At 45.1% G+C, this 14,104-nt stretch overlaps 1 protein-coding gene across 1 annotated transcript in view; it reads right to left on the reverse strand.

The window, feature by feature from the left end:
• LOC139050758 (cathepsin D-like) overlaps positions 1 to 14,104 on the reverse strand; it is a 37,582-nt gene that overhangs the window by 14,166 nt on the left and 9,312 nt on the right. The window contains exons 2-4 of the mRNA XM_070527472.1: positions 13,413 to 13,512; positions 11,774 to 11,891; positions 2,867 to 3,048 (exon numbers count right to left, since the gene is read on the reverse strand). Of these exons, the coding sequence (XP_070383573.1) occupies positions 2,867 to 3,048; positions 11,774 to 11,891; positions 13,413 to 13,512 (400 nt within the window). The remainder of the gene's footprint in view (positions 1 to 2,866; positions 3,049 to 11,773; positions 11,892 to 13,412; positions 13,513 to 14,104) is intronic.

Genomic DNA, 14,104 nt, shown 5'->3' on the forward strand with positions numbered 1-14,104 from the left:
AAGCCTCGGCTAACGTTCGTTTCAGTGGACATCGGTGGTGTGGCACAGTCGGACCCAGAGCTTCGACTTGAAGAGGGCGTGTGCCCGCGGCACACGCCATCACTTTCTGACATGCCCTACTGCTTCCAAATCGCAGTGTACTGTTGCCCTCCTTCACTTTCGTTAGTTCGAACTTTCGGTAATTCGAACTGAAGCGGCTTCCCCTTGCGGTTCGAATTAACGAGCTTTTACTACTTTTATGCGCTTCCTGAAGAAGGCATTCATTATTCATAGCCTATTCCTTTCTCTGAATTCTGCCAACCTCTGGCACTAGTGTACCTAGAATATATGACGTATTGGCCAGTGCTTGTTACCCAGCTTGGTTTTTCATCACTTTTGCACTGAAGTCGCCCATGACTACAGTATACTAATATTGTACGTTTTTTCAATGCTCATTCAACGTCTTCATCAAACTTCCATTTCTTCATCATGACTTGAGGTTGCAGCGTAGGCTCCCTTGCACAACTTTTACTCTATCCCTGCTACTCAGCTTTATAACGATGGCTTCTACCCTCTATTTATTGGTGTATAGTTATTCAATATTGCCCGCTATGTTCTTATGGATTATAACCCCTAACACATAATATCTCTTAACTGGAAAAGCTCTGTTGCAGAGGAAGTGGCCGTTAGTCGCTACTGTATAAGCCTCACCAGTTCCAACTTCACTAAGGGCGATAATATCCCAAGCACTGCCTGATAATTCCTGAACGAGCCCTGCTAAGTCAGCCTCACTTGAGAGGGTTTACGTGTTAAACGTTGCCATTATTTCGAGTGGTGGTCTTTCTATATACAGAGATCCTTAGCACCCTCTACCACGCCACAGGTCTGACCACCTCCTCGGTCAGGTGCTCAGCAGCTGCTAGAGACTGACGGCCGTGGGTTAATTAGTGGAGTCATGAGGGAGGCAGTGGGAGAATACTGCACCAGGGAGGCCAATTCTTGTTCAGGTACGGAAGTTCCATTGTTGAACATTAACTGAAGCTTATTTGGTTGCGCCCGGAATAGTGTAGCCCCACTGGCTCTCGAAAAGTTTCTTGCCGGTGTCAGGCGCTTCTCCAAGCTTGAATATATGGGGGACTGCAGGGTAATTCAAACTTACGACCTTCAGATAAGAGGCACGGTGTTCTACGTCTGTTCCCCGCTACCACTTAAACCATGCATGCTAAAATTTTACTAAAAAGAGGGTTCCGCTTCAAAGACCTTGTGATAATGCTTAAAAAGCTGCACACCTGCAGGCGATATAACACCGGGTCAAAGAAAAGACTGCTGCGATTCTCCTCGGCTCACTCGAAGGTCGTTAAGTGAGGCATACAAATTGCAGCCCTTAATAATACATTAGTGCCTCCATGCCTGCATCATATACAACGCCGCTTTGATTCAAGCATAATTTGCAGAGACTTTCCTTGGCAACCTAGCAGAAGTGCTTAAGAGAGAAAAAAGTGTAGAGGCGCACCTTGACAGACGAAAAGAAGCCCGCTGTTTGAATTCCGCTTGCGCACAACGTGTACCTCAAGCTTAAAAGGACGGCGTGCCGCGCAGGGGTGCGTGCGGTCTATTCCACACCACACGAAAAAAATTGCGCAGAAAAGTAAATTCGTATGCCCCTAAAGTGCCATTAGGCATCAAGATATGCCGGAACGTGTACGCCGCCTGCTGTACAGGAGTCGTCTACAACATCCCTTTATCGTGTGGCCAGTTATACATTGCACAACATCGTGTGATGCACCGAGAGGCTGCGGCAGCATATAAATTCTTTATTATCGTGGACTAGTAGCAACCCCTCTAATCATTGGAAAAAATGTGGATGCCTTCCCGGTTTGAGTACGCATTGCAACACTGCAAAAGTACACATTTTAACGGACAAAGTAAATCTGTGAATCCTGCAGGATCGCAGCAAACGGCGCAGATTGTGTAAGCACCAATTCAATCAGTTTGTTAGATAAAGAGATTGAACTCACTGGTGGCTGCCTACATGTGAAGGCGAACCCAGGCAAACCGTAGGATGTAGCTTGCAATGCGTCGTTACACCCTCCTCCTGCTAGGGCATAACTTTCTAAAACGCGTGGCGGGCCAGCTGGTTAGAATCCATGATAGTGTATAAGCGCTACTGAACGAGGACGTAGCAAGAAACAGATACACAGAGACTGCGCTTCTTTGACACATGAAGTCCCCATAGGCAATTTCGTAAGGTTTTTAGACTTACGATTGCACTTTTTCCCAAGAACGACCTGCTGGAGTTATCAGCCGAGAGGCAATGAGCCAGTCCAACCATTTCCTTCTGCTTATTGAAAATTCGTAAAACGCGCAGATGTAACATCGTGCTTCAATAATTCTCTGACAATGTCGTGTGACTACAAAGTGCAAGCCAGTTTTAGAGATCAGGCAAAGCTCCTGGCTGATTCCGGTTACCTGATGCGTATGCTCACCTCTGTAGTGGAAGGCTTGAGCAGGGAATGTAAAAATGCATCGAGTGGTTGGCGTGCCACTGCTAGGGCAAAGAAAGTTGCTGTGGTAGTATACATTCATTGCATTTCACATATTCTCTGAAGAAATAGCGGCAAAATCTCAGGTTGACGTGGTCTTCTCTGCCCCTGGAGTTCTGGAGTTCCCCACTATGGGGAACTCCAGATTTGTTTACGTGCCAAACAGATATCATCTGTTTGGCACGTAAACCTAAAAAAAATCAAGTAAATCATTATTCCTACACATTCTCTCAAATGTTTTTCAATCGTTTTCTGCCGTGAGAGGTGACCAATATCTATTTCTGCCCAGACTGCCGAAGTGGCTGAGCCAGAAAGAAATAGTTCATTCCAAAAGAATAGCAAACCTTAGGATCGATGACGGTTGCTTCAACGAAAAGCTGGTCCGTGAGCTTGATACCACCTATGTCAATGGTCTCACGTGCGGCAGTTCCTTTGATGCCGTTCCCAGCAAAAGACGGGACGTCGACCCATATTCCGTAGTGAGAGTACGAAGAGGACTTGCGGTTGTCGTACAGCTTGCGATCGCCTAAATTTGAGGATAAGGTAAGCTCAGTTGAAACGTTGTATGGAGGGGTGCTTATAAAAAAATGTTATGAACACATTTTAATAATGCTGCATCATAACATATTGTAAAGTGACCGTCAAAATGCAGTAGCAAAACTGTTAATGACGAAACAAACTTTTATTAGGGAAACTTGTGCTAACAAAAGCAGGTTACACTCAAAGCACAATGACAGCAGCGGACACATTCGGCGACCGTCAGAATCAGATCAACGGGTCAAACCCGATGGCTTTTATTCATCACTAATCGAATGTTCGGGAGTAATCACTGCTGCCCGCATGTCTTCCTGAACGTCTACACAATTCGCGCCACACATGCATGCAATAAGATTACACAAGGTTCGGCAACAACAGAAAGCCGTAGAACCACTGATAACATTCGTGAAACTCGTATGCATGTACGCGCGTACTGCTGTGAGCGATAAAATTTGTTAGACGGTGAACCGTGGTCACCCGATAAAGAAGTACACCTGTCAGTACCTCCTTCTAATGAAGCATCGTACCGGTGCTACAAAAAAAAACACAAATGTGAAAACAAAACCACCTATAAAAAAAGGGCCGATAATGACAAAATAACAAAGAAATTAGGTCCCTAAGTTCTTCAGTGGGCGTATAAAGGCTTAAAAGCATCTCGTGCATGAATTCAGGTCATACGCAGCACCGCTGCGATTGCGAAATGCCGTCTCGCACGACCTCGTAGTCCAATGTGCCAATGTGTCGGATGATCTTGTAGGGTCTGAAATAGAGGCGTAATAGTTTCTCGCTGAGTCCTCCTCGGCGTTTAGGTGTCCAGACCAAACCAGGGTCACTGGGCAAGTACTCGATGCCGTGGCGACGAAGACTGTAGTGTCGGATGTTGGTCCTGTGCTGGTTTTTGATGCCCAGGGGGGCAACCTGGCAGGCTCCGTTGGCCCGTATTTGATTGGCGGTGACATCGAGATTTTCTTTGTCGGTGACGTGAGGCAGCGTAACTTAGGGAGTCGTTGTCGTGGTCCGGCCCTAAACAAGCCCGGCCCTAAACCACCGCCAGCGCTCCAACCCGTCGTCCCCGTCAGCATTCCAAGGAACGTTGGCGACGCCCCCGACCATCGTCCGCTTTCTTATAACTGCGGAGAAGCGGGCGATGTCTACCACCGATGCCCACACCGCTAGATGGGTCTACGAGGGTTCCCTATGAACGCGCCACGTCCAAAGATTGGCGAGTGACCACGTGACATAGGCGACTACCTCGCCGCCACAAAGTGGAGACCTCGACGACCGTCCATTCGCCGTCACGTGGCGGCCACCTGTCGCCACAACGCTGAGCATACACGTATAAGCCCAGGGCCCCTCTGCAAGCCAATATACAGAAAAATAAAAGCAGCAACCGGCGGGCGCACGGTTGCTGTTCGTCGAACCGACGAACATCCTCCGTCACCGACGAAGGCGCCGCCATCCCGACGAAGCCAAGAAGCAAAGAATGCAGTGACAAAGGAAGAATTAAGGAGGCGACTTTCCAGCCACAGGCATGACACGACACAGCCATGACCCGACGCCAAGACCAAACTGACACGCAAGACAAATACAACGCGACAATATGCATTTTTTTTTTTACGATGCATACTTTGAAGTTCATTTTCATCTACTGTTTCATGGGGAGGAGCAAGGAGAAATGCTGCATGGGCAGCTCGTCGAGCCCATTTGCCTCTACATCATGGCCTGGCTTGTCGACATGTTATCATCACGTGGTAAAATGTAACGTAATTAAAATATAAACAGATTTCAATTATTCCTATATGCTTTAAATATGCGCGTTTAGGAAAGCATCTAAAGAAAAAATATTCACATCAAATGCACGTGGTGGAAGCTACCTGAACCAAAGCTTTTGTGAACAAATTAACTAAATGTTATAAAACGAAACAGTGCGTAATGTTATGTGCTATGCAATGTTATAAAATGCTATAAAATGTTATAAACGATAATTGTATTTAATTTAAGCTAGAAGAAACAAGGAATACGCAATAATCAGATGTATACGTTAAGAGACAAGGCCGGCAACATGATTACTAATATAGGTGAGATAGTTGAAGTGGCTGAGGAGTTCTATAGAGATTTATGTGGTACCAGTGGCACCCACGAAGATAATGTAAGAGAGAATAGTGTAGAGAAATTTGAAATCCTACAAGTAACGCCGGAAGAAGTAAAGAACGCCTTGGGAGGTATGCAAAGGGGGAAGGCAGCTGGGGAGGATCAGGTAACAGAAGATTTGTTGAAGGATGGTGGGCACATTGTTTTGGAAAATATGGCCACCCTTTATACACAGTGCCTGATGACCTCGAGCGTACCGGAATCTTTCAAGAACGCTAACATAATCCTAATCCATAAAAAAGGGGACGCCAAAGACATGAAAAACTATAGGCCGATCAGCTTGCTGTCCGTTGCCTACAAAGTATTTACTAAGGTAATCAAAAATAGAATCAGGAACACCTTAGACTTCCGTCAACCAAAGGAGCAGGCAGGATACCCTAAAGGCTACTCAACAGTAGACCATATTCACACTATCAATCAGGTGTTAGAGAAATGCGCGGTATATAACCAACCCTCATATATAGCTTTCGTTGATTACGAGAAAGCGTTTGATTCAGTCGAAACCTCAGCAGTCATGGAGGCATTACGGAATTAGGGTGCAGACGAGCCATGTGTAGAAATACTGAAAGATATTTATAGAGGCTCCACAGCCAACGTAGTCCTCCGTAAAGAAAACAAAAAAAATCCAATAAAGAATGGCGTCAGTCAGAGAGATACGATCTCTCCAATGCTATCCACAGCGTGTTTACAGGAGGTATTCAGAGACCTGGAGTGGAAGGAATTGGGGAAAAGAGTAAATGGAGAATACCTCAGTCTCTTGCGATTCGCTGATGATATTGCCTTGCTTAGTAACTCAGGGGGCCAATTACAATGCATGCTCACTGACCTGAGAGACAAAGCAGAAGGGTGGGTCTAAAAATCATTCTGTAGTAAACTAAAGTAATGTTTAACCGTCTCGGAATAGAACAGCAGTTTACGATACGTAGCGAGGCACTGGAAGTGGTAAGGCAATACATCTACTTAGGGCAGGTTGTGACCGCTGATCCGGATCATGAGACTGCAATAATCAGAAGAATAAGAATGTCCTGGGGTGCGTTTGGCAGGCATTCTCAGATCATGAACAGCAGGTTGCCATTATTACTCAAGAGAAAAGTGTATAACAGCTGTGTCTTACCAGTACTCACGTACGGGGCAGAAACCTGGAGGCCTACGAAAAGGGTTCTACTTAAATTGAGGACGACGCAACGAGCTATGGACAACAGAATGATGGGTGTAACGTTAAGTGATAAGGGAAGAGCAGATTGGGTGAGGTAACAAACGCGAGTTAATGACATATTAGTTGAAATCAAGAAAAAGAAATAGGCATGGGTTGGACATGTAATGAGGGGGAAGATAACCGATAGTCATTAAGGATTACCGACTTTATTGCAAGGGAAGGGAAGCGTAACAGGAGGCGGCAAAAAGTTAGGTGGGCGGATGAGATTAAGAACTTTGCAGGGATGACATGGCCACAGTTAGTACATGGCCGGGGTAGTTGAAGTATGGGAGAGGCCTTTCCCCTGCAGTGGGCGTTGAATGTGTTTTTACGCACCACCCCACTCACATGCTGCGCCAAATTGTAAAGAGCGTTCATGTGGACGCACAAAAAATATGGAGTTTTGCGTACGCCACCATCTGATTATGTGGCACTCAGGAATAATTTGGACCACCTGGGGTTCTTTAAGCACACCTAAATTTCGGTACAGGGGTTTTCTCACATTTCGTTCCCATCGAAATACGGCCGGGTTAGCCTGGATTTGATCCCGTGACTTTGTGCTTAGCAGCGCAACACCAAATTCATTAAGCAAGCACGGCGGGGGGGGGGGGGGGAGATGGATGCAATGAGTCGCGTCGATGAAGCTATGCCATGAGGGTGAAGGCGATATTTTGTGTCGTGCAGAAACACAAATCGAGAAGACATTTATGGATGAGAGAAATGCGACGTGAAATATACAAGAATTAACGCTTTTGTACCATTTGTGTCAAATTGGCACATGCCTATAGAGGTGCAAGAATAGGGTAAATAAGATCTAACAGATATAACGACCTCTAACAGATATATGCAAAGAGCACACCCGGGGGTGGTCACACTTCTGGGAATTCGTGCAGGTCTGTTTTATCACTGCTCGACGTCTACGCGACTTTGGCAATTCCCGTTAAGTACATCTAGTGCAATTCTCCCAAGCATTTTCGTGCTAAGTATACCCGAGATTTCCACAGACGTGTAATAAAGCGATGCCTTCCTTGCTTTTTACCCCTTATTTTCACGAGCTGGCTCCTGACTGGTGTCTTGCACGAATGGCCGGTACACGAGGTAGCGCAAGGTCGTGACTACATATGCACAGACGTGGGCTCCAGCACAAACTACCTCTATCTTCGTTATTTCATCATCATTTCGTCGCGATATAAGCGCCTTTCTGCCAGCGTATTATGTCATTGTCTCCGCCGTCGAAAACACGCCATCCTAGTCATGATCATGACCTCGTAGTCACGCCGTCGTGCTCCTCCCGTCGTGGTCACATAATCTACGCCATTCGTTCATTGTCATACTGTGGTCGTTATGCGGTCGTGGCTATTCCATCATTCTCATTTTGTCGTCAGCATCCCAGCTTCATGTGAATGTCCTCATGAAGTGGTCGTCATACCAGCGTTGCCATCTCACTGGCGTCCCGGCGACATCGTCATCGCATCATCTTCACGTCACCGTCGTCATTTCAGCATTGGGATCTCCTTGTCGTCACGCAGGTGTCGTCAAGCCATCATAGCCATTGAGTTCTGGTCATACAGAATATCTTTTCAATCTTTTGCTATCGCGATGACAGCAGAAGATAGCGCTGGGAGAGCGGTGTTGCTTTTGACCATTAGTGACGTGTGACAATACACTGCACGCCCCGCCGGCCGAAACAGACGGCGCACACCTAATATAACCGTATGCCATCATCGCGATTGCTGCAGCAGGATGGCAAGAAGTGGGTTTATTGAACGAAACTTTTCGCGGCGCTGGTTGGTTAATGAATTTAGGATGAAAGCTAAAGCGATAAGCAGACGACGATGAACTGAAACACAAACGACATACAGGGCGCCAAGTTCTAACTGTTTTCTTTTCACCAGAAACTACGCAATTTTATACATGAAATATAGGGGCAAACAAATCACACTAAAAATAAAAAACAATTGCGGTGGGGGCTAATACCTGCTCTCGAGCCAGTGATCATCAGAGTGGATATCAATGTTACGGCGGCAACCTGAATTGAACTATCAATGCAGTAACATTGGAATACGCGTGAATTTCAGGCGCAGACCAAATAGCAAACCAAATGGGGCAGCAGGTTGTGTTCTTCGCGGTAATTACTGGTTATGTTACTTCGCTCAGAATATACCATCTTAGTCTTGTCACTAAAACTTCTATGTGCACATTCCACTTAAGGCTGTCAGAATCATTGCATTGTTAATGGTGTAGCTTGTTTCTAATTTATGGATGCGGTTGGTGAATGCTCTGCAGAAACGGTTGCGGATGTTCAGGCTCATTTTCCACAGCGATGCTGAGCGCAAGTCTCTCTGCAAGCTTTCAGCATCTTTGCGCGATTTAATGGCAGAGGTGATATCTTCAACAATGCTATTATTATAAATTAAGAACAACAGCGGTCTGAATAGGCTCCCTTGCGGCACACCAGACGTAACGGTCACCGCAGAATATTTTGAGACGTTAAGGACTACACTTTGTTGGCAACCGTGTAAGTAATTCTTTATCCATATAATAACTTTAATGTTTGATTTTGCAGAAAGCATCGCAAGTTGTAATAGGTTATGTGGTACGATGTCGAAAGGTTTACGGAAACCGTGCAACATTGCATCTACATGGGAATTTCTGTCTAAAGAATGTAAACTGTAATGCTCAAATTCGACTAGCTACGTAATACATGAGTATAAATTTCTGAAACGAAGCTGAGACAGGGCGAGGAAGCTGATTTAATCAAGGTATTTGACCATTTCACTGTAAATGATGTGCTCGAATAGCTTAGAGCACATTGCTTTAAACGAGATGGGCCTGTAATTTTCATTTTCATTTCATTTCATTTCATTTTCTTTTTATTTCTACTCTTGCCATACAACTTATCAGACACTGACTGAACCCAAAGCCAGAGGCTAGTGTGGGGTTCAGAAACAAAAATACACTATGGCAATGACACAACACTTGTGTAAAATAGAAAGCCCAAAACCACGGCGAAAGACCAAAGTACACTATATAATATAATACTATAATAAACACTATAATATATAACACTATACACTATAACACTATAATATAGTATGCATTTTACAGGAGAATGAATATGCCCGCATGAATTTATATACCGGCATGACGTTAGCAACTTTCCAGTCATGTGAAACAATTCCAGTATAAACGTGATTTCACAGATAATGCTCAAATACCCTGCACTGATGCTATGATATTTTTGGAGCAGCTCCCAAACGCATTTATCCCAAAATGAACGATTGTAATGTAGTTAGTATTTATATGTATATGGATTAATATCTAGGGCTAATATCTAGGACATTAGCCTTGACGTTGCCGGGGCAAATTCAACAAACAAATTCTTGGCAGAATCAGGCAGACTAGATTTTAGCTGGCAGTTGCAACAGAATAACTCAATTGAATTCCTTGACTTGAAGCCTTAGAAAGGTCAACATGTGCTGGATGATCACTCAAGGACAAATAAAAGCGTTCTACCATTTGAGAGCGCACATTATAACCTTATCATGAGGAGAGTATCTAAGATATGCCCGAATTACGCTTTAATGAAGTCATGCGAGCATATTCTCGTTACAGGTTTTAGGAATCAAAACAGCTGCTTGATGTACTCTTGGTTTTCTAACCATATGATATTGCGTGTTGCTTTAAAGTCTCCTTCAGAAGCTAAAACGCGGGCAAAAAATTGCAGGAGCCAAAGAAAAACATGAGTACACACGTAATACCGTATGTACATTAGCTGTCACACAATGTCAAGAAGGTTGCAGTCAGATACAATGTGCGCATTGTGTTTTCCACTCCGTGCAAAGTGGCCAACATTTGCCCTTTCATGGCGAATAAGCTACCGGTTACATGCTTGAAGAAGCCCGCCACACCGATTGTGTTAGCGATGTGGTTTACAATATTTCCCTACGCTGAGGCAGGGTGCATATTGGGCAAGCCAAACGATGCTTCTACGATCGTATGAGACAACATCGGTTTGCGGTTAACAGCAACATGGGTGGGCACTTGGCAGACTACTGCAAGCGCTATGGTTGTGTGCAAGTCCTGGACCAAACAATCTTTCTAAGGAAAGAAAGAAACCACACTAAAATCGAGGTAATCGATGCGTTCTTAACAAAAAGAGAAGGCAATAAGCAAGCCATCACTAGCAGTAAGGAACAACGACATGTAATTTATGAAAGGTAGCCTGTAATCACCACAAAGATCAGAATGCGCAGCTGCTCCATTTGGTTTTCTACTTGGTTTGCGCCTCTAATGCACATGCGGCTGCCTTGGTAGTTACGTTCAGGTCACTGCAGTTTCGTTGCTACCCACTCTGGTGTTCACAGGCTAAAGAGTGGGTGTTAGCTCCTACCAACCTTATTAGTTAATTTTTACTGTGATTATTTTGCACCTTGGTTTCATGTATGAAATCCCGCGGTTTCTGGCGAATAAACAGTTGGAAGTTGGTACCCGTATATCTTGCGTTTGTGTCACTGCATCTTCGTCTGCTTAGCGCGGCACCTGTTGTACTTAAGTTGTTGTACAGGCACAGAGGCTCTAATGGACGCGTATGTGAAATGCAATGTCTCGACACTAGACGCCTGCCTCGCCATAGGCCGTCATTACAAAAATTGCCATGAACCCCCGGATAGTCGATAAGTAATGGCAGGCTTTGATCTCACGGCCGAGCTGCCTGATTGGACTTCTGCGCACACTGTGGTTGTGACCAAGAACAGTTGGCAGTCGAAACGCGCCTGTGGCATCGTTCTCCGTTCTAAACAGGTGCGCACATTTCTGCCCGGACATTCTAGGGGGAAGCGTGGGAGTGCATCCCGGCTCAATGCACGCAATACGCATGGTGCGTTTTGGCGGTTGCAATAGAGCGTATCGTTACATTGTACGAACGCCAACTGCAGCGACGTCGACATTCCTCGGGAGATCGGTTCCACCAGTTTTTTTGCTTATCACGGCGCAATCGTTTTGCGAGTGCGCACAATGTTGTGCACAAACAATTTATTCGCATCTGCTAGTCAGCGAGAGTTGCTTTATTAATAAAGAAATATCCGCGGCAACGACCACTGCGCCAGGATGACTGTTAGAGGAAGCAGCATTGCTGGTTGTTTGATGTCGAGCTCCGGAAAGAAGCTAGCTTTTTCTTTCAACAAGTTTTTTTGCTGAAAAAGATTCAGCCAGCGCGAGCGCCGCCAATTCATTAAGCTCCTTAAGCGTGTTTGTACAGAGGAGCTATAGCCGGATTTATGTGATAGAAAGTAGCCATTATAAAAAAAGCACGGACAAAATATTTGTTAAGGCGTGTTGTTTTAACGTTGCAACAAAATATACTTACCACATTGCGTCCTGCTGCAGCCAACTGAAGGCAGCCATGTAACATTAGAATTTGTGTCGAAGACAACATTGAAGGTTTGCGGTGGTGTTCCGATACTGATGACACCGTAGTATTGATTCTGTAAAGTGTGGCAAGCAGCTTTTCAATTATTTATGTGAACACAGCATTAAAGTCTAAATGGATTATACATTGCCTTCGATTTAGTTACCCTTCAATCGCGTGTACCCTTCAATCATATATTACATGTTTGAAGATTTTAATAGAATGCAACGTTTTCGATCGTTCTTTGTCTACATTTACTCGGAAAACTTCGACGGTATTGCAAAATACCTTGCGGATGAGTCGCGATTGCTTCAGAAACACAGTTTATGCACTCCACGAATATCATGGACAGGGAAATCCTTCATAATATTATGCGACGCTTCGTGAGTGCTCTTAAACCTAATACAAGGACATAGTGTGACATTCGTGCTTTGCTCACGAAGGAAATTGCGCAAAATTTTTTCACTGACCGTTTTTGCGCAGGCCGTAGTTTAGACCAGGTCGGTATTGACCTCTACGCACGGCTTCCTTCCGCCGCTCCTCAGAACAGGAGATTCTCCGTTAGCGTGGGACACCTCACGCGCAACGCCGAGAGCGCAGCTCTAACCGCACCAACCGCGAGAGAAGTTGCTTTCTTCATGCTATCAACTTAGCTTTTCGGCAGGGTGTTCCCCCTAAACTTTTGAGCTACAAAGAGTCTACGTCCTTGTCCTATGGTATTCAAGCGTTGAACGTCAACCCTACGCAAACTCTGTACGTCAACCACATGTTTCATGGCACGTCAACCATACACCATCAACAAACCAGTTGTTTACCGGAACGCTTCAATCAGCACACTTGATAATGTGCACTGCATCAGACCAGACGAACTGGTAAACCGTCCTCCCTTTCGTTACATACGTGTAGAAACCCCTTACTCAAGCGACCAGTCGCTCCCCGCTTTTTTCGTATTGTATGAAGGCGAGCAATCGTGCCTGCTGGACAGTTTGCTTTCCTACACGCCTGACTCCACATCCTATGCACACCCATTGCTGTGACTCCAAGTAAGCGGAGTTCTGTGCACATCTCACCCGTTCATAGACGACAGACAATGGTCGACAAGAACTGGGACACGACGGTGGCCAGTCTCCTCGTGCTTTCTGAACGTGCGCCCTCGTTTGGTTTTGGGTTTAACCGAACAGTGCTGCGCTTTCTAATAAACAGCTGGCCAGATATTGAGGGCCTCACCGCATAGTCACCCGCTCCTCGCCCGTCAAATAGGAGGTCCACCCTATGACACCAAGCCCTGATCTACTTCGTCGAGGAAGAAAGATTGTCCTCGTCAGTCGCATTAAGCCTGACTACGACCCAGTTGCACTAGCTACGCGTTGATCCAACAGGACGGCTCCCCTTTTTCCCATGTGCTAGTGTAGAGAAGAAAGCGGCGGAATCCGCTTTGTGGGTGCTACGCGCAAAAATGAAGCTCGTGATCGCTTAGGTTCAGACTGGCTTGTGAGGTCCCTTCACCAATTTGCCTTAGGGCATGTATACTGTGCAATACAAGAAAGAAAGTAAATCTGAATAGCGTGCGAGTGAATAGCACTTTATGCATACTCACATTGCTGATTTTTAGAGGTACAGTGAAGACGTCATCAGGGTCCCATTGGTTCGCGCTGTAGTTATGGCCCCTGATTATTACTTCGTTGCTCTGTCGTGGCCTGGGGACAAAGGCAAATACTATAGAAATGATGTTATGTCTTATACAGAGTTTATCGCAAGTAATGTGATGCAGAACTGTAGATTAACCAGGATTCGTTATTGATTATTTATTTCATTATTCACGATATCTATTGTATTCGTTGGCGATAGTGGCTTTTGAGAAACTACAGAATGTGGTCATGAATGGTGAAAGCAGAAAATCGGCAGAGTGACCACAGAGGGGAACTAAAGCACCCAGAAGACCATCTGGTGGCACCTCACATAATCGCATATACGTATCACGAGGTCGGGATTGGATGGTGCTCTGAACCACGAGAAACTGTTATATGTAAAAGTTATCGTTTTGGTATTTTATTTATTATTATTTTATTTATAGACAGTGCGATCCGAAACCAGATCATAGCAGGGTGGGTATACATAGAAATTTTCAAGCATTCTACAAACATTGATAAGGAATCCGGGGTAACAATATCACAATTAAAATTATTCCAGTGTGTTATTGTCATAGGAAAAAATGAATATCTGAAACAGTTATTCCATGCGTTCATGGGCCTTATCAATAAAGCATGCCTTCGTCTCGTCTTATAACCT

Source organism: Dermacentor albipictus, chromosome 10 (genome assembly GCF_038994185.2).
Source record: "Dermacentor albipictus isolate Rhodes 1998 colony chromosome 10, USDA_Dalb.pri_finalv2, whole genome shotgun sequence".
Taxonomy (NCBI): Eukaryota; Metazoa; Arthropoda; class Arachnida; order Ixodida; family Ixodidae; genus Dermacentor; species Dermacentor albipictus.